We start from the raw sequence: 22,234 nt of genomic DNA, 5'->3' as shown, positions 1-22,234 counted from the left end.
TCATATTTGTAATTATGAAATTGTCCTTATAGCTATGCTCTCAATCTAAATTTCAAATGAAAATATAACATTTTAGCTGGTCGTTTCCCTTTTATAATGTAGAACAAAGTCAAGGTTATAAACAAATCTCAAAGAAATTAAAAAACAATCATTTGAATTTTCATGCTTGACCTTTCAATCGAGTGAAATATGGTATCATTGTGCAATAATCTATTATCTAAGGTCCATTTGGTTCGTGGAATTGTAGAAATAGAGTTTTCTACAAATCTCAATTTAATCAAATCAAGGTTTTGCAAATCTTAATTCCTATTTTTGGGATTTTACTTGTACCATTTGTTTCACTCGGAAGATGAGTGAAAATATACATTTTTATGCATAAGCTTGGAGATGAAGACAAACTCCAAAAAACAGTCCAATCTAATTTTTTTACACTTCTCAAAAATCATAATCAGGTTTTGATTTTCAATTCCTAGTTGCCAGTGGGAAGTCAAATAACCAAGTTTTGAAACAAAATTAGAAGTCTGGAATTCTAATTCCATTTTGCTAATTTTGAAACAAACACAAAAATTTTCAAATCCAGATTATGAAAAAGCCAAATCCCGTAAAGAATGTCAAAGATTGATTCCATGTAAATAAATTGATTCCAGAACCATGTCTCTGATCCAAAGTCATGACATCACCCCACCGTATGATAAATAAGAACGTTTAATCTTTATCTATACGCACAATTATCTTTTTTAAGTGCATATCTCTTTTTCAATAATTGAAAAACACTATATTCCAATATAGAAAAGAACTGGTGTAATGGAGAGACTCAACCGGTATAATAATCATATAGAGTTGCCACCTACAACATTTCTAACGCATGGTATTTATGTAGAAAATGATACTAAAACAGTATAGGAGACATGTCATAAATCAAAAGTTCCCACCAATAAATTCAGGAATTAATAGATGAATACTGCAGCTGGATTGTAGGTGAGTTTTGGTAAGAAGTTCCTTTATTTCTCTTAATGTGCCGGTGACGAGTTCTCAATTGAGTTGTCAGGCGTCGCCGCAGGTGCTTCTGCAACCACTTCTCTGGTAGACAGTCTTGTCGACTTGCAAAGACGCTGCAGATCAGTTCCTGTATACGGAGATAAAAACTGAGAATAAGAAAAACAAAAAGCGGTGAAAATGTGTTAAACTAAAGCTCTAAATTAAAGTGTATTTTTTAATGAATATATGATTTCCTTGCAACAAATGGGTATGAAGTCAGGTTCCAATAGCTTATAGGAAAGGGAGGCAATCGCCAATATGAGTTCTAGACAATATGAATTTGGCCCAAGTTTGAATTCATGCATTGTAAAATGATTCAAGATAGGAAACATAGATTTCAATATTAGAGGAAGATTAGGCTTCGAAGAATGACTCTGTTGAAATGAATGTACATTAAAATAAGAGAAAAATAAAATATAATGATATTTGAATATCTATGTTTTCTTATTTTGAATTTATATCAATTCGAATATATCTAGACAATAAAGAAATTACAAATTATACATTTAATTAATGAAATTGACTCATGATATATGCTTATATCAATTTCTTTATAACTCACTCCAAATAATCAATGTTTGTTGATTATGTCTTATATTGTTGTATTTAGATATACACACTTTCATTTAAAATAATGTTAGAATCATCAAATAAAAATAATAATAATTAATGAGCATTGGCGTGTAATACTTATAGAATACATTACTCTCTAGACCTACTACACAATAGTTTCTTGTTTTTATCATTTCTTAAAAACTAATAAATTTTTACATGGTATCCAAGCAAGGCTGTTTTTGTTTACAGGTACGACAGATCAAACCTTGAAAGAATGGAGTTTTCAATATTTTCTATTCTTATGTCATGCAATTATTTTGAATGGAAGCACCAATTCTGCTTAAGCCCACAAGTAGAGGCTTGTATCAAAAAGTCATGGCAACAGAGGTTGAACCAATTCGACATCAAATATAGGCCAAGATCATGTTCTCTTTGAATGGATCTTGCCTTCTTTTCCTTTTTAGTGATGCATGTTTCAGTGGGTCTGTCATGCCTCTTGTGCAAATGCTTCCTTTGCTTCCATAGTTGATCAGATTTAATGATAATTTGTATTTTCAATCAACAATTTATTCTTGCATGGTTGAGTAATGTTGTTAGGTTCACTCGTACAGACTCCGTGTCATCTACATCCTTGAATGGTAGATGTTTTACCTTTGTTTATCGTCTATTCTTTGTTTGAGGGAGTTATGCAGATTACTGTCTACTATATCTTCGACTTGATTGACAAATGTTTTGCCTTTTTTTTCCATCTACTCATTGTTCGAGTAGTGTCATCGGGGGCACTTATGCAGATTGATCTTGATCATCATCTCGATTTCAAAGAAGGTTCTTCATTCATCACTATGTCGGTATTTTTTGATAGATGTTCAAAATTTTCTTGTCTCAAAGACTTTTCATTCTATCTATGTAGATTTTGAGGGGATCTTCTTTCCTTCTTTTTTCATTAGTTCTCTATTCTCCCTAGTTAGAATTTAGGGGGTAGGGGGTGTTAGAGTTAGAATTAATTTGCACAACTGATGGAGTCATCCTTAAATTACGATCAAAAGAGACTGAGAAGTTAGAATTAACTAACTCTAACATGACAAAGGAGAACTTGCAAAGCAATTCAATTGAATCCTAAAGCATGTTTTCTAAGATTGAAGTGAACAAATTATATTAGACCAATTTTGAACTGATAAATTCACAAATTAGAGAATTTGAGTCCACAATCTTAATACAATGACAAATTAACTTTTAAAAAATAAAATGTTAAAAAAAAAACAAATTATAAATTCAAGTTAAACATAACATCTTAACTCATTTAAATTTCATTAATAAAATCCAATATTGACTATCAAATCTCAAATCTTAATCGAAATTAATTAGTGATTTTTTAATTTTATTTTCAGCCTTCCACACAAACAATTACTTCAAAACTAAACGAAAATGTGCATATGATCCAAACAACAATACTTCGTTGATGATACCAAAACATTATCAAGGCAAATTCAATAGTTGGGGTTGATATGAAACTAAAACTACCTTCTTCATCTGCAAGGTGTGTGAAGAGATGGAAGATATTAGTGCACGTCTGTTGACAGAATGAGGAACAGAGTTTCTTGAGACTTTCCGTCTCATCAAGAGCATCAGTAGATAAACCCAGAGTCATCTTGTGCAATCCGCAAGCTTTTATACACTCATCAGATTCTATCCACGGTTTCGTGTCCGTGTCTGCAATGATTTTCGAAGTCTGCGACCCCAGAAAAGTTCCAGTTCATTTGGAGAATTCGAAATTGATATAGATGGCCAAAAATATGAAAATAAGTTTCGACTTACTTGACATGTAAGATCGATCGTTCCATCTTCATAGGCGTATTTTTCTAGAACACATCGATTTCCAGTGGAGGAAACTGCGAAAGCACAGTTAGAAATGGCAAGTTCTTCACACAGCAAATTCCCTGCAAACAAAGAAACGATGGACGGAATTAGATAAGTGGTAAGATGAGAATACATTAGATGTATTATGTTTCAAAGCCATTTACCATAGACAGAATAAAAGGGCAACAGCATGAAGACCAGCAAATAGTGAGAGAAAAAGATGCAGAGATCCATCGTGTGAAGAAAAAAAATGCTGTTGTCAATTTAGAACGTCTCTCATCTACATGATTTAAGGACGTCATAAATCGGTTATTCTGGAAAATTTTCAGTTGGCCCCGACGGTTATTTCTTTTTCTAGATTATTGAGTGAATGGAGGAGGAATTTGATACAAATTTATTTAAAGTTTTGTAAATGACAAACTAGATAGTTGGTCGACACCTGTTAATCGTTATTTTTAGTGAAGGCGTAGCTTTTGGTCTCTTCATATCGCTTCGTCGTTGTTTCAATTTATGTTTTGGTGATCCAATTTTAGAATATTGAGGATTTTGTACTTCCCAGGACAAAAGCTTAAAATGATTTTATCATGGTTTTGTTACTGTTTTTTGATTTTCATCTTAAAATTTAAGATTGATCATGTCAATCTGTATCTTTTGGTAATTTAATTTGATTAGATTTTGAAGGGAGAAATATTTTTAGTTGTATTTTGTTATAAATCAATATATGGTATGTTGTTAAATTCTTATAACTATTTCTATTTATTATAATATCTATGATATTTTTTTGTAGCAAATTGATAGATCATATTTGCGAATAACTTACAACTTCAAATAATTTGATAGAGAGATGGAGGTAAGGAAGAGATTAGTAGACCACATTTGATAGTAACTCAAAATTATTTTATTAGATTAGTTTGTGATATTGAAGCGGCTGAAAAAAATGGACAGTTAAACCTTAATTACAACATCTAGCAGCAACAAAAGTCATTAACATCCATTAACAACATTACAGACAAAATGGTTTATAGAAATCCTTAAGAGTACTTTTACAATAGATAGTCATCACATACTGCATAGTATGAAAAACACAACCTAGGGGTTGAGTGAACTAAGACAAATATACCTAAAATCAGCCCATTAATGACCCTTATAAACACACTGAAAAGTTTAAAGAAACTCTTAAACAACATGAAGGTAACATTATCTACCAAAGTCTTTAAACCATCAAAATAACTAGTAATTGTCCAATAGATGGAAGTTTCTCTACCTCTGGAGTCTTCTCTCATGTGAGGGTGAAGGCGCATTAGGCATATATATAGGAATTTTTGTAGTACCTTGATCTCGCTCATAAGCACAAGTTTATGTTTCTCGAGCTTTCTCAAGTACAAAAGGTGGTGTATCAACCATTATATGATCTGCAAATAATCTCAATGTAGACTTCATTTTCTTCTTCTTCTTCTTCTTAATATTTTATTATTATGGCAACAACTACGATTGTTCCTATATAACTGCTACTAATAGAGGAATGACTACTTGAGGTTGTTCAGGTCATGCATAAGTTATGTTTCATTTCCATTAGGCTCTTCAAGGACCTTATCCTTTTATATTTCACCTTTCTCCAAAGGCTCACTCTAGTCTTGTGCCACATTGGTAGTTGCAACATACACAAGCTCTTGATGTACTTCAATAGCCATGTCCTGCAAAAGATGCATTGGTACTTGCACCTCTTTAGTCTCTTTATGTGTTTCCTCAACACTAACTCTATCCTTACGATGTTCATATATTGGGGCCTAGAGAAAAGGGACTTAAACTTGAATCTGTACTTGCAATGACAATGGGAAATATACAAGAATTTGAGCTATATGAGGATTTTGAGTTGATGAATTAACTAGGAGAATCTCATGTATTGTAGTTTGGGTTAAAAATTTGGGCATACTCCTCTACCTCATCACCATTCTAAGACACATCAAGAAAATCTCATATACCTTAGCTAACATGCTTATGAAAATTTGTCAAAAGCTTCTAGGTTTCTGATTCTCTCAAAGAGAGAAGACCATAATCCCCTCAATTTCAAAAAGATCACCCATTATCAAGCCCCAGGTTCCTCTAGGAAGGCCTCTCTCCTAACTTGGTCTAGGTTTTTTATTCTCCTAAGAAGGAGAAGAGCATACTTCCCTACAAGTCATGAAGATAGGAAAAGAGCACAATGCTAATTACTAGATTCATACTAAATTGCTAAGAAGGCACAATATTTCAAATTTACTTCAAAGGAAACCTACAAGCCAAGCATTAGTTGTCATGAAGTTTGATTATAGGATTTTTTGACAATTGTTCTCTGTCAAGCATCCTGTAAACACATGTTAGGCTATATCAATCAATCAAACAACATCAAATCACACATTAGTCACTAAGAAAGCTTCAATTATGCAAATCAAGTTACTAGAAATGACTAAAGAAGCATTCCCATAAACTACCCTTCCAAAAATGACTTAAGAAACCTTAAAGACAATCATTTAGCACTCAAGGCAACCCATAAATCCCTTGAAATGATCCTTCATAGAAAATTCTCAAGAATCACCATAAAAGACCCTTTAAAGACAAGAAGCACAAGTTCTCCCATAAATGACACTTTAGGTTCCTAGAAATGACAATTTGACCCCAAAAATGACTATATATCTATAAAATTGAAGATTGGAACATGATAATTAGCTTTAAAAATGGTTAGAAAGATTTGAGGCTAGTCCCCATAGTGGGTGCCAGAAATGTGTGCAAAATAGTGCACTTGCACAAATAACACCACACTTAATTAAAACATGAGATTGTTAGTCCATAATGAGTAATTCATGAAAATACAGTTAAAGGAACAAACAAGTGTGTCCTATTTCTTTCTATCTATAAAAAGTGTGAAATGGACCTTTGGGCACCCTCAGATATTACAAATCCATGATCGGTGACATTATGTCGTAGAATGGGGGATTCAAACATTAAACAATGCAATCACCATGCATCTAAGATAAGATTTTTTTTGGCTAAATTAGTTGACTCCATTATGAAATTGAAGTTACCCAAATTCAAATTGTAAAATTAAACTAGATGAGCATGGAATTCTACAACATGTACTTAAGATGTGAGGGAGTGTGATCAAATGTGCTCAAAATTTATCCCTTTTATGTAAACTGCGATGAAATAAGTCTATTGTAGATTGATTCTTAAGGAATGATTACAATTTACACTTCAGTGATCTATGTGTGCAAACTTCTATTGGTCTATTAACAACCAATTCATCACTTTAAGATGAGTTGTCATTTAGGAGCTTTTATTAATTTCTAAGTTTAATTAATTACTTTATCCAAGGTAACTAATTGGATTGATTTAATTAAATAAGCCATGGAAATAAATGAGCATTTTTAATTGATTAATGATTATTGAATACTTGATTAGGAGTTTTGATGATTTTGATAAATTATGCAAGTGATCATACAATTGTACTAGCATAACTAAGGATTAAGATATGATTTAGGGAAAATAGGGCTTCTAGTTAGACTAGCCCATTTTGTTGTGGTTACATGTACAAGATCTATTTAGTTTTTGTCTTTTTTAGAATGGAAGTAAATGAAATGTATGAATATAATTAATGAGATCTCATAAAAACCAAATCAAAGGTAAAACCTATGAAGAGAGGTTAGATATCCAAGATTCATATGATGTAGAAAATAAGTAAATTTGCATACAATTTTTTGTTGTGCCTTTTTATTATTTTCTCTCAATTGTATGCCTTAAAGTGTTTTGGAGTTGAGATATCCTCCTTTCTTTTCCTTTTATTGTTTTTTATGTCTTTTATTGTGACATCTTTCATGCTTGATTGGATCTCTCATGTCACATATGGATGTTGGTGTTGATACTGCATCCATGAATGTTGTTGAGATATGCTCCAATATGTACGTCTAAGTGAAACACACTTTTGCATTAAGGCCAATTGAGTTTATCATGCTCCTTGTGGATTTTTACTTGAGAGTCTATTCATTCATCCTTTCTTGTTGATGATCATGTTGTTTTTTGTCCTTGACATAAAATAGGATGATGATGCAATATTGATATCCTCATGTAGACAAGTAGAAAACCTTTGGTTACTGTCCTTGTTTAGATGAATAGAGGAATTCTCTATTACAATCCTTGGGTAATCAATTTGATGAAGACCTCATTATTTCCTCATGTAGATCAAGTTGACAATGATATTGTTAGTGTCCATCTTGGGATGTTAAGCCCTAGATTAGGTACATTAAGTAGTCATAAGGAGTAGAGCTCCCTTAGTTGAACTTGGTCTAGAAGTGGCTACATTGGAGGCATTTAGGAGTTTAGCAAAAAGTGTATCATAATGAAATAATTGAATTAAAATATTAAACAATATTAATTAGTATTCCTTGGATGTTAGGGTTGACAGTTGTATAGGGAATAGAAATCATTCCATCTAGAATGCCAAGATTGACCCTTGAGCACGTGAGGCTGCTCCTCTCACGCACTTAAAAAAATCTTAACCTTTCAATACATGTCTTCCTATAGGATATTAGAATGGATTAGAAGAGTGAGATAGGGTGTTTAATTGGGTACATTTTATAGTTCTTTTCTATATTTAATAAAAATTGTACTCACACATGTATCTTCCTCCTTATATTAATACATTTTAAATATGCTTTTGAGGTTTCTTATATTTCATGGTAGAATTTTATATTCTTTCTGGGTTGTGTGTGAATTCGTATTCCAAATTGTTATAGCATTTCAATGACTTTTTATAATAGACCTCATAGTGGATAGCTTATGTCAATACATTATGGGGTAAAAGCACAGATCTGTGTCACCATTTAGGATACCAAAACTTGTTTTGGTTAAATCTTAGTTCTTTATCAAAATTGTTTTTTTTGCAAAAACTAAAAATAACCTTTTATAGATTTCAAATTTAATATCATTATTATATTGAGTTTTTTTATTAATCATAATATGTTATAATTTCAAAATATTATAAGTCGATATTTTAACATTTCAAAAGATACTCCCTCAAAAAAGAAAAAAAATAGTAAATCATATTAAAATAATTTAAAAAATATATTTATCTCTAGAGGAAAGAGTCCCCTTCATGAATATGTAATATTTTTTCAAGAAGGTGTAGATTTGGTAAGGAAGTTTTTACAGGAAGGAAAAACTATTGGATTTTGATAAGGTCACACTTAAGTACTTATAACAAAGAAAATATACATCAAAAATAATTATTTCTTTTTTTGTTCCCTAGCTATACATGTCATTTATAAAATATTTTCAAATTAGAACCAAAAAAGATGATTTTCATATACTTGTTTGATGGGAACTACACCCTATATTTTTTACAGTTAAAAAAGAGACTTCAAGATAAAAGAAAATGAATAAATTATAGTCAAAACAATTACAAAAATTTAGGCATAAAATTCATCCATTTCTACACGTTTCATCAGTTTACATCATCTTCAAATTCTAAACACAAATACCATTTTTTTGGTCATTAATGTTGAACTGTCACATTCTAATATCATGTTTCTTTATAAAAGGTGACATAGGTTTGTGCTTTTACCCTATATGAAAGTTATTTTTTGTTGACAATAACTTGGTATTATTGGCTATATTGATTATTGAACCAATGTTGATGTCATCGTGATGCCTCATCCTTAGTCTATGTATAATTAATTTTAAATGTTATTATGGTATTATAAGTTGGTAATTACCTTCATGGAAATTAGGGATGGAATCCTATGGATACTTAATTAGTAGCTATTAAATGTGAATTATGGTACAAGCAGTTCAAGAAGGGTATTGTGTTGAAATATGTTAATTTTTATATTATGGTAAGCATTGATCAACTATGTGGGAATGTTAATTGGAAGATAAATGTTTGATTTAGGTTACTTTCATGTACTCTACATTCTTGATATATTTAGATAGTTATCTGATGAGAAAAATTGAATTAGAGCTTAATTCTAGAATCAATAGGTGAATTATGTGTTAAAATGATGTTAGTTAGATAATATATGATGATTGGATTCTTACATACACTTTGTTAGCATGAATGTTGATGGTATTCCTTTTGGGGAGTATCGAAAGCATTGGAGAGTATTGACATGTTGCATTCATGACTGTGTTTGTCATTGATGTCAACATAGCGATAAGTTTGTGAAGATTGGTAAAATAACAGACATAGATCGTACTTGTATAGAGATAGTTTTGATGTACAAGTGAAGTGCATTTAAGGACATGTTGTACCTTGTATCATGATGACAAGGTTAAATGCACAGAGCCTAAGTCAAAGATGTACAAAAGCTATAAGTGATTTACAAAGAGCAATGCAAAAACAAAGTGCATGGAAAGTGGTTTGGGAGAAGAAACAAAAATCAAATAAATGAAGAAGTATGTGAATTATGTTTATTTTCTCAAGTTGAACCAAAGAGTGCAGATGAAACCTGTAAAGATGATCATTGGATTCAAGAAATGAAGGAAGAATTAGATCAGATTGTAAAGAATGAAACATGGGAATTAGTTCCAAGGCCTAAAGATAAAAATGTTATTGGAACCAAATGGGTATTCAAAAACAAGATGAATGAGCAAGGAAAAGTTGTAAGAAATAAGGCTAGACTTGTGTGCAAAGGATATTCACAGCAAGAAGCAATAGACAATGAGGAGACATATGCCCCTATAGCCATAATGGAAGTAGTAAGAATGTTCTTGGCATATGCAACAAACAAGGAATTCAAATTGTATCAGATGGATGTAAAATTAACCTTCCTAAATGGAGAACTTGAAGAAGATACATTGAGAAGCCTAAAGGGTTCCCTTTGAAAGAAGAAAAAGACTTGGTATGCAGACTGAAGAAAACTCTACATGGTCTAAAACAAGCACCTTGAACTTGGTGTGTAAGGTTGAACAACTATTTGGCATAGTTTGGATTTGCTAAAGGTACAACAGATAGTAACTTATATTTGAAAGAAATAGAGAATGGTTTGTTGATAATAGTATTTTTTGTTGCTGACATAATATTTGGAGGTGATGATGAAGCAAGTGATAAGTTTGCTGAAGAAATGAAGAATAATTTTGAGATGAGTATGATAGGAGAAATGAAGTTATTCCTAGGTTTGCAGATTGTGCAAAATAGTGATGACATTTTTATTTCACAAGCTAAGTATTTGAAAGAGTTGTTGAAGAGATTTGGCTTGGCAAGTTGTAAGCCTATTGGTACACCAATGAGAGTTGGTCAAAAGTTATCTAGCAAAGATGAGACACCTACAGTTGAGCAGAAGAAGTACATATCCATGATTAGAGGTTTGCAGTATCTGACTCACACCAGGCCAAATATAGATAATGTTGTTGGGATTGTAGCTAGATTTTAAGTTGATCCTAAGGAGTATCACTATGCAATAGTAAAAAGAATATTTAGATATTTGAAGGGGACATCTGATTATGAAATATGGTATGATAGATCGAGTGATTTCACTCTATGTGCATATACTGATGCCGATTAGGCAGGTAGTATGGATGACAAAAAAAACACTAGTTTTGGAGCATTCTTTCTTGAAGGGAAATTGGTTTCTTGGCTAAGCAAGAAACAAGATTGTATCTCACATAGTAAAGCCAAGGCAGAGCATGTAGGAGAAAAAAAAATTGTAATCAAGTGATGTGGATGAAGCAAATGCTGAAAGATATTAAGATATAATTTTTAGAACTTGTTATCATATATTGTGATAACACAAATGCAATAAGTATGTCTAAGAATCTTGTATTGCATTCTAAGACTAAGCATATATCTATTAAGTATCATTTTTTGAGAGAGAAGGTAACAGAAAAGGAGATTAGATTAGAGTATGTGAGTACTAAAGATCATATTGCATATATCTTTACGAAGCCCTTGCCTAAAGATACAACTGAGTGCTTAAGAGGTATGCTTGGGGTTATGCCCCTACCTACTTCAAAATAAATGATGTAGAGATTGCATTAGTCCAATGGTATAGAGCACTATTGTTTGATTGGATTGAGTGTTGATGCTTCCTATATGGGGGATTATTTGTGATGAATAGTCATTAAGGACTCTTGATATTTAGTATTGAACAATGTCTTTGGACACTTGAGCTAGTTAAAGTCTTTGAGCACCACTTGACATAATGAGGTCTTTGTCATTGATGTCAATGGGGGAGAAGAGTGCATGAAAAATATCTCCTTAGCATGTATGGGGGAGAAGAGTGTCCCAAGCATGTATAGGGGAGAAGAGTGTCCTAAGTGTGTATGTGGGAGAATAGTGCACAAAAATATCTACTTTATTAGGGAGATTTAGAAAGATTTGTGAATATCTCTATGGGGGAGATATATAGTATGAAGATACAGAACAAGAAGTGTTCCAAAGGATTTTTAGATTTGATTGATGAAGAGGATTTGAAAAGATGAGAACAACAACAATAGCAGCAATAGAGTATCATTTGATATTCTTGGAACTTAGATGTTTTTCATCTATGTTTCCATCAATACCAAATGGGGAGATTGCTAGCATGAATGTTTATGATATTCCTTTGGGGGAGTATCCTAAGCATTGGATATTATTGACATGTTGCATTCATGAGTGTGTTTGTCATTGATGTCAACATAGTAGTAAGTTTGTGAAGACTAGTAGAATAATAGGCAAATATCATACTTGTGCGAACATGGTTTGATGTACAAGTGAAGAGCATTTAAGGACATGTTGTACCATGTGAGCTAATGATGAGGTTAAATGCCCAGAGTCTAAGTCAAAGATGTACATAAACTATAAGTGATTTATAGAGAGCAGTGCAAAGACAGAGTGCATGGAAAGCAATTTCTGATGATCCTATTATATCATCTAGTCGAGATATAATCTGGTCATGCACAGTGAGCCAATGATCAAGGATAGTCTAATGGTGATGTTAGTGAATGTGCAGGTCCTAAAGTCACACGTGTGAAGTTTTGTATAAATTGTGAGCTGACAGTACTATTGTAATTGTGAATTAATTAATTATCTTATTATAATTAATTGGGAAAGCCTCAAGGCTAACTCAAGGAATTATTTTGAAGATAGGGTATAAGGGAAAGATGTTGTCCTTGTTAGTGAAGGAGTGTGATCAATAATGAATGCGAAGTAATCAAGGAAATGCGAAAAGGAGCAAAGCATTTGGTGAATGCAAGTAAGAAATCCAATGGATTATTAGATGCAGAGTTTGTGATCTGGTATCAAGATCAGAAGGAGTAGAGGTTTGGTTGACATGATAGAGAAATAGGAAGGAAGTACAATACAAATCTATTATTCTATAAGGAATAATACATAGATCATTTTGATAGTGGGTTCAAGGGTCTTGCCCTTGAAGTTGTTTGGACAATGGGTCCATATGCCTTCTACAACTCCTAACAGGGTTGGAATCTCCTAACAGAGATTCAAAGTCTCCTAATAGGGACTAATATGTACTAAATGTTGTTATAGACTCCTAACAGGGTCCATCCTCTAACAAGGACTATTTATATTAGTACATCATCTTGTGGGTACCATCCCCACCTAAATTTTCCCTTTGATCAAGGGTTTCCCTAGTTAACATATCTGGTGTTATTGTGCATGAGTATCTTTTTGTGGTTTCTGATTATATTGTTCACATGGTTAAGTTTGATTAAGGTTGATAATTGTGATAATAGTTGGATAATTGATTCAACCACCCTCCCCCCCCTTCTCAGTTATATTGGTGGACTATATGTTCTAACACACTTTAAGTTGAATTATGGTTGGATTGGAACTGGCATATGAGTTGTGTTTTATTATTTAAATTTATGTTTCAAGATGAACTATCACATGATTTTTTTAGATTTTGCAAGTACCTTATATGAGAATTGGGTTACGAATATTTATTCAAAAGTAAAAGATTATTTGAATATGGATTATACATGTTAATGTCTATTTAAACTATGTAGTATTGATTTTATATACATACAATTCTCTTGGACTACTAATGTTCACATTTAATGTCTATGAAACCATGAAATTTAAATTAGAGAACCAAGGTTAAACCTATGTGAAACAGTGAAACTAATGTTTAATCTAATGAAGAGATTAAAACCTCGTTGTATTGTATTTTATTTATAAAGGAATGTGAATTGTTGTTATTGGAATAAATTGCATTGTGTGAGTGGACATGCCATGTATGTGATGTATATTTTGTAGTGTCACTTGACCCTTGTCCTATGTTTATGTGGAAAAAACACATCCACTTAGGATTTGACAAAGAGAAACCTATCCTAGGGTACGATCTAATAGGATACCTAAGAAACCCACTTGATTAGAGAGCCTTGTGTGAGGTCCCTTCCTGTTGAACCTATAGGTTAACTTCAAGTGAACTTTAGAGGGGCTAAAAGTGACCCTACATAGTTATTTAGGTCAAAATTAACTAACCCAATGGATGTACTATCAATTGGGGGTCAAATTTTGACCATTAAAGTTTCTAGATCACATATCTAACCCTCTAAAAGTACCATTTTTCAAAAGTGGCGAAAATGGGAAGAGGTCAAATCCACTCCCTTTCTCCAAACTTTTGGTTTACCTCACATTTGTGAGGGGGGACAATTGTGTAAAAGAAAATGACTTGAAGTCATTTCCCATTAGGTGAAGTTTGTAGGTAATGGGTTTGAGGCCTTTTTAGAGGTACTTGATAAGACTTAGAGGTTGTTCACCCAGTTTTCATTCTTGGGGACACTTTTTTTTTTGGAGAAGTTTTGGAGAAGCTTAGGAAGAAAGTCTCTTCTACAACCCTCTTGCCTTATTTATTTAGGTTCATGGTTGGTTCTCTTTCCATGGAAAGGAAGTTTATTTAATTCATATCATAGTATAGAATTCTTGTATGTCAATTATTTCTTTTGTATGTTGTATGCAATTACTTTTATAAATTGGATTAGTTTTCTTGTTTTGTTCAATATATGTTCATGAAAGTTTAAGGTATCACTCACCCTTAGGAGGAAGTAGTGGCCTTGTGTGAATATTTCATAGAAAGTAGACAAGAGGTTCCATTAGTAATTGGTCATTTTGATTCAAGGGTAAAGGTGTTAGTTGGGCATTCCCTTGTAGTGTATAGCCTTTTCTCTTAGACAAGATGAACTTGGCATGGAGTATGTGCTCCATGTTGCCATTTTATTTGATATTACACTTTGGGGCTATAAGGGGAGATTCATGTGTGGGACGAGTATAATTTTATTTTAAGTCTTGTGAAGGAATGTATTCTTGGTTTTTTTATGAATAAAATATTCTCTTGGGCTTGGTCCACCTTCACACCATTAATGGGTCCTTTGGTGACCTATTTGTAAAAACTTCGAAAAAGGGTGTTTATTGCTATGTTATTTGTTATTAATACTTTTTGTCAATAATATATGGTTGTAACCCATTTAGCCTTGGTTCTCCAAGCCCAAGAGTGGTCTCATAGAGGCCTAGGATGGGATGTGAGATCTCTATGGTTAACATGTCATTTTGTATATTTATTGATTAAAGCTCAAAGTTGGAAATAAGAAAGAAAATGTGGTCTACTCCATGTTTCAAGTAGTTTATACTAGGATAAGTTGGCCAAAGCTTAAACATCACACACTAAGCATTGACCATGCTTAGGCGGATGGTGTGGGCCCCTCTAACCTCATCTTGCTCATCGTTTGATATTGTTGTTTCCATTTTCTTTAATTTGACCCAAAATTAAATATTTTCAAACTTATGTCTATGTTTTTATCCCACCCATCAGATCTCCAACTCAAACAAAAAAATTTCCTAAACCAACAATCTTCATTTATAGTGGCCAGTATCGAAATGGGATCTTCCAAATAGAGTGCATGGACATTTGTCATTTTTGTTGGAAATGCATTGGAAGACATGTGTGCAAAATGTGGAAGTGTGGGAAAGGCATGAGAAATGTTTGACATGGTGTTGTCTTTACTTCTACGATTGTAGGATATGCCCAAAATGTGTTTCTTGACAAGGATTCAAATTTTTTCTCTCTAACATAACTGACAGGTGTAAATCCAAAGGTCACAATCATAGCTAGGATCCTCTTTTCGTATACCAAAATGGAAGCTTTTGAATGTGGCATGGACTTCTACCACACGATAAAAGAAGGGATTTTCCTAGATGCTACAAACATGTAGAAAAACTATAGAAGCATAGACAAGACACTTGATCTAAATAATATAATGCCTTAAATAATTGTTTACATAATACCATTACTATAGGATATGCAAAAAATGAGCACATGAACTATTTGGCACACTATCAAAGTGGAACATTTGTTTGTAGGATATTAGCAAAAAATTGGTCTATTGAAAGGGATTAAAAATTTTACTTAGGAAAGACACATTGGGAAGCAAAGACACTTCTAGGGGTGATTATAGATGCATTTTATTAAGAAACAAATATTTATACTTTCCCTCATTTAGAAGGGATGCACACAAGAAGTTTTAGCTTTTCATTGATGTATTACATTATGGCTTGGACTTATAAATCTCCCCCAATCAAGAAAATCATCCCCATACCCTCTGCAAGTGGCAACAAAGGAAGGAAAAGCCTTTACCTCATGTGAAAAAATCCCAAAAAAAATCAGCAATAAATATTTACCTCTTGGATATGCACAAAAACACACAACAATTTTGGCCTGTACACCATCACACTCAATATTTTCTTCTTTCCAAAATATGTGTGTCATCATACTAAAAGGTCAAAAATACACAATAGTTTCAATCTGAGTGTGCATCAAATGAAAAAAACATGTTGAATGAACATAAAAGGCTTCATATGACGCCTGAACTCATTCACTGCAAACTCCTATGACACAGGAAAATGCACAATTTTTTTGACCTACTAATGTCAAATGAGCAAAAAGAACTTCCTACGACATGCCAAAATGATTTGACCAACTCCTATGATGCTCAAAAATGCACAGTAACAATTAAGTGCGGCTGGAAAGGCTTTTGCACCATCACGACAAGATTTCCCTTCCTTCACATAGGCTTGCAATCATGGGAAAAAGTCATTGTTTTAACTTTTGCATCATCGCACTAAACTATTCATCTCTTTAGATTGACCTTGCAATGTCGTGTAAGCACAAAAATATGCTGGCACAACTTCACATCAAGAAAGCTCTTCCCACACAAAAGACTTGCAATGTTATTCAGAGTGCATAAATACACTTTCATATTGCACCATCACAACAATATTTCTCTTCCTTCTCACAGGCTTGCAATCATGCAAAAAGTCATAGTTTTGATTTTCACATTGTCACATTAATTAAAATTTTCATCTCTTTAAATTGACCTTGCGATGTCGGGAAAGCACAAAAATACACTGGCATAACATTACATCATGATTTTCCATCATTTACAGTTCATTTGTTATCCCGTGAAGACACAAAAATACACTAGCAAAACTTTGCAACAAGAAAGCTCTTCCTGCATAAAAGACTTGCCATATCATGTAGAGCACAAAAACACACTTTAGTTTTAACTTGCATGCTCTTAGAATGAGTAAAACATGTCAAATGAGTAGAGAAGGCTTCCTACAATGCCCAAACTCATTCGATATCTGGTCCTACAACACCCTAAATTACACAATATTTTTGGCCTTCGTAACATCGCACCAAGATTTTCTATCTCATTGATTTGACTTGCGATGTCATGCAAGAATGAAAATACAATGGTGTTTTAGTCTGTACACATCAAATGTGCAAAAAAGGATTCCTATGAAAATCAAACTCATTCACACTAGCCCCTACAATGCGCGTAGGTCGAAAGTGCAGTGTATTTTTGTAAAAACATTCTAGACTTAGTAACAATATGCCTATCTTATCTGATTTGAAGGAGGGTTAAATTTTTCTAATTTGAGGCATTTTTCATTACAATTGCTCAGAAATCTAGTGATATCGATTACACAACTTAAACATTTCTTATTGTGTTGCCTCATATAAGAAAATACTATGTAGATAGTGGTTGTTTAACTTTTATAGTAACAATTAAATGTTGTTGGAAAGGGGAATATAACAACTAACAAAAAAGTGCACAAAACTAAAAGAGAGTGCAAGGGTAAGTAGAATTAGTCCCACTTCCACCTAAGAAGTCAAAGCTTAGTGTGTGATGTTTAAGGGTGGCCAATCAAGTGACCCTTGTAAACCAAGAAGAATATTATTGTATTTTTATCTTTTTATAGTGTATTTTGTGGAAGAAAAAGAAGATTTTCTTAAGTTATTAGTTGTTTAAAAATGTACTATGAAGGAGCTATGTGAAAGATGCATTATCTATTTTGAAACATCTTAATTTGATGTACATGTTATTGAAAGATAAAGAATAAAATAGATGTATATTTAATTATTTCAAAATTGAAATTATGTTAGATTGTATATCCATGTCAAAGATTGTTATTTCAAAGTAAAAGAGATGAGTTGTTTCATTATATGTGTTTTATTATTCTGATCCTTAAAGTGGTTAAACCTATTTGGAAAGTAAATATGTATTAAGAAATGAAACAAAACATAGATTTCATTTAAGTTCTTATGTTTACATTCTTTAGAACAACATATTCATTTTTTTTTACAAAGGTGTTTGTTTACCCTTAACTTTTGGACATAATAGTGTACATAGTAGATAGTACTTGAGCCCTATATTTTAGGATCTACCATCATGGAGGCAACCCCAGATGTCAAGATTAACCCTTGTGTAATAAGGATTCTCCCTATAGTTAGTAATCTTATGTCTATGACTAGTAGAACTGTGGACGACCTTGATGAGCTGAGATATCCATTTTTTGTGATTGAGACTAGATGTTGGTACAAATGTTGAGTGATCTCCATGTTTGTATTATTTCTCATTATGTGTATGCATTGGATAATTTTACCTCTCAAGACTTGTATCTTCTTGGTATGTGTTGGATGCTCCTTGCTTGTATGTTTGGATTATTTTTGTGGTCAAGTTGCTATTTCCATAAGCATGGTGTGATGGACTTAGTATAAAAGTGTGGACTATATCACACTTTAAGATAATAAAAAATAAATGAATTTGGCCAAAAGTGTTCCAACCAAAACCATGTGGCAACTACATGTCATCCTTGTGGCATGGGGTTTTCAACTAAAATAGTTCTGACCAAAACAATTCCCGCTAAAATCCCTAGAGTATATATAAGCCAAATATGTTTGATGAATTAAAGATTGCTAAAAATTTACTAATGGGATTTCGACCAAAACATATTCAGTTGAAACCCTCTAGGTGGAAACCACATCACAAAATTCCTTAGAAACCCTAAACTCCCAACTTTTATAGCTAATTTCTTCATAAAAAAATCAAACTTATTAAAAAATTATGAATATACTTCTGTAGAGCTTGGAATCAAGAATATGCTCATATATTTTTATAATGCTTGGATTAGATATAATATATATTATAATTGTAAAATATTTCAAAGGTATTTTAACATTCAAGAAGATGTTGATTAAAAAATAAAATAAAAGTAGATCCTTTACTGTATTTTCTGAGCAAATTGTGTTACAATTTTTTTGCATCAAAGAATTCTAATAGATTATGGAAAGTTACTATCTACAAAAGTAGATCCTATTAGATTTTTCTTTAAAGCACATGGTTCACTAGAAGAGAGACGTCTCCAATTACATGTGTAATGTTTTTTTTTATTGGGATAGATTTGATAGATGAAATATCATGGGAGATCAAAAATGTTGATTTCAAGTAATTTGGACTTTGGATTGGTATATTTGATGTATTGTTTGTCCCTAGTTTACATTTTGTTGTTATTGTCAAACTCTTTTAGGCTAGTTTTATGCTTGATTACTAGTAGTATTGTTTTGAGATTATTAGACATTGTTTTACATTCAGTTGATTTATGATGAGATTACTTGGTACTCTATATTTCATGTATGCATGATGATTATTTAGCGATTTCAGTTATTAATGATGATTAGTTAGATGGATTATCATATGTGATTTCTTATGGATACTTACCCCTTACTACATGTGTATGGTGTGTGTTTGTTTTCTTTATGTATGGCATTTCTGATGTGGTTAAGGAAGGGAGTCATAGTCACCTATTAGTCGGGATTTACACGATGCACCACTTTCTGCCATTGCCTGTTTAGCTTAGAATATTACATTTGTACATGCATGAATTTTATGCAGATTGCAGGTATTGGGTATCGACTTCTCTGAATTGCCAAGATGAGCGTACCCTATTGAATTATCTCAATGGTAAGAGAGGGGACATAAATTCTTAAGTCCAAATCCTAAACCTTTAAGCCATTTGTCCTAATTGAAAATTAGGACAAGTATTTGAGTTGAGTACCCTCCAAATGAGTTGAATGATGTTAATTCATGATTATAACCCTTTAGTTTGATTTTGTATGTGTTTTTCTATGATGGGTTTTTGTATGTTGTTTTATAAGTCTTTGGTGAATTTTTTATTAAATTAATGATTTAATTTAATGGAAAATTATTATGATATTTTTATATTTAACTATATTTAATTAATTGAGAAATTAATTAAATAAAAATAATTAAATTTAAAAATAAAAGTTATAAGTTTAAATTTTAGAATGTGATAATATTTATTTAATTTAATAATAATATATTTAGAGTTCATTTTTAAATAAATGCTAAATATCATTTTTAAATAAATGCTAAATATTATTATTATTTAAGTTAATAAGTATTTTATCAATTAAGTTTTGAAAATGGGCAAGAGCCTACAACGCATTGGTAAATTGCGAGCCTCTCATTGGGGAGGTCTTGGGTTCGAATCCACTTGTGATTAACATACAATAATAATTAATCTTAATAATAATAATAAATAAGCTAGGCTTCGGCTGTTTACCTATCCAAAAAAAAACGTTTCAAAAATAATTTAAAAAGTGAAAATATATTAATTTATTAAAAGTCGTTAGATTGCATGATGTATGCATGAGATTAAAATATAAGAAATTAATTAAAAAGATAAAACAAGTGGATTTAATAAAGATATTTTATTTGCATAAAGTGCGCATGAGATTGAAAATTAATAAATTAATTAAAAAGAAGTCAAGTAAAAATTAAATAAAGTTATTTAATAAATTTATAAACGTGCATGGTAAAGATAAAGAAAAGATTAATAAAAGTTAATAAAGAGTTAAAGTCTTGTGAGCAAGGAGTTCTCCTGGGTAAACACACAATTAGTGCCCCAATTTAAGGAGAGAACTCTTTATCATAATTGGAGGGTTCATTTTTTAGGGATGCGAATTTGGAGAATGAATTTTTGAAGAGGAAGGAATTTTTGGAAAAGAGAAATTTCTGTGAGGAGGGATTTCTCTTCGATCTTCTTGGGTGTAGCAATTACCATCAGTGTCCAGGTAGACGCTTGTGATTATTCGCATAATTTAATTACACAATTTCCTTTTCTGTCTTCTTCGTGCTTGTGGATTGTGAATTTGAATTTCTTTATGATGTATCCTTGAACATTTCAATATTGTAATTATTGTATGCATGTCGATACCTTCTGTATACATGGAGATTAGAAAATTAATCCTAAAACCCTCGCTTTTGTAGATTAAAGAATTTAGTATTTTAATCAGGGAGGGTTTGAAATGAAATTAAAATTTTGGTCTATAGGGTTAATATTAACCTTCTCCAATAGATTTAAAAGTGGAAATTATTTAGGGAAGGGTTTTGTTTTGAATTCAAAAAATTCATTTGAAAATTTTGACCAGTTAGTCGTATTTCCTCTATTAGATTAAAGCTAGAACATATTGTAATATATATATATATATAATTCGTAAAAAAGAGATTTTGTTTATTTTAAATTTTATTAAAAAAAAATTGAACAAAATTATTATTGTCATGAGGGATTCTTTTTTTTAAAAATATTATTAATATATATATATATATATATATATATATATATATATATATATATATATATATAAAATTTGGGAGGAGGCGAGTTTCACCCCACCCCCCGCCCCCCCACTTACCTTTTGGCAGCACTAAGTGCTGCACTGACCGCAGTACAGACTGTGGTAGCAACAACTGGCCTACGGTCGATAGCCTCCTTGATAGCCGTATGGGCTTAAAATGCATTTTTAATTTTTTTTTAAATATTATTTTATTTCTAATTTAATTTTAATTTAAGTTTTAAATATTAGTTATGATTAACATTTTAATATTATTTTAATAAAATTTATTAAATGTTAAATAATTAATTAAGATATAATTATTTTACGTATATATATAAGAATTAATTAATTAATTAAATTTAGTTTTATTTTATTAATTAATTTAATACTAGAAGTCATTTAATAGAAAATTAAGATTTATTTAATAATCTTGATTTTAACAAAACTGCAAATGATTTTATGAAAATTAGTTTAATAATTTAAATAAATAAGTAATTTTTCTAGGAATATTTTAGAAATTGATCGAATTGGGATAATCGTGCAAAACATTTAAAAATAAGATGGGTTAATGGTAAGGGTTACCTATGAAACTTATCGCTCGAAAATATATAGGAAAACTGGAAAACTTAAACCTTACATTTAACTCAACTTCACGTTTTCAAATCAAACCAAAACTTTGATACCTACACTCTATTTTATGTGTGTTGTTTGTGTTGGGTTTGGGTTGATCTAGCTTTGACTAGTCTTAGGTTGTTACCAGAGGCCTGAGTGCTATGTGTTTGTGATGTCATGTTGATGTTTTCATATCAATCTTTTATACCCAACCATGGTAATGT

General features: G+C 31.6%; 1 protein-coding gene across 1 annotated transcript; it reads right to left on the bottom strand.

Annotated features, from left to right (window-relative positions):
* Window positions 1–1,010: 1,010 nt before the first annotated feature.
* LOC149577871 (uncharacterized) lies at window positions 1,011–21,582 on the bottom strand. The gene is made up of 4 exons (XM_089798488.1): window positions 21,477–21,582; window positions 3,409–3,530; window positions 3,115–3,322; window positions 1,011–1,126 (listed from the first exon to the last, which is right to left on the bottom strand). The coding sequence occupies exons 1-4, from the start codon at window positions 21,580–21,582 to the stop codon at window positions 1,011–1,013; spliced, it is 552 nt and encodes a 183-aa protein (XP_089654614.1).
* Between the last annotated feature and the right edge of the window lie 652 nt (window positions 21,583–22,234).

Source organism: Cupressus sempervirens, chromosome 1 (assembly GCF_028749045.1).
Source record: "Cupressus sempervirens isolate cs-2001-9-10 chromosome 1, ASM2874904v1, whole genome shotgun sequence".
NCBI classification, from domain to species: domain Eukaryota; kingdom Viridiplantae; phylum Streptophyta; class Pinopsida; order Cupressales; family Cupressaceae; genus Cupressus; species Cupressus sempervirens.
The sequence above is the reverse complement of the archived record's forward strand: the minus strand, read 5'-3'. Positions and strand labels throughout refer to the sequence as shown.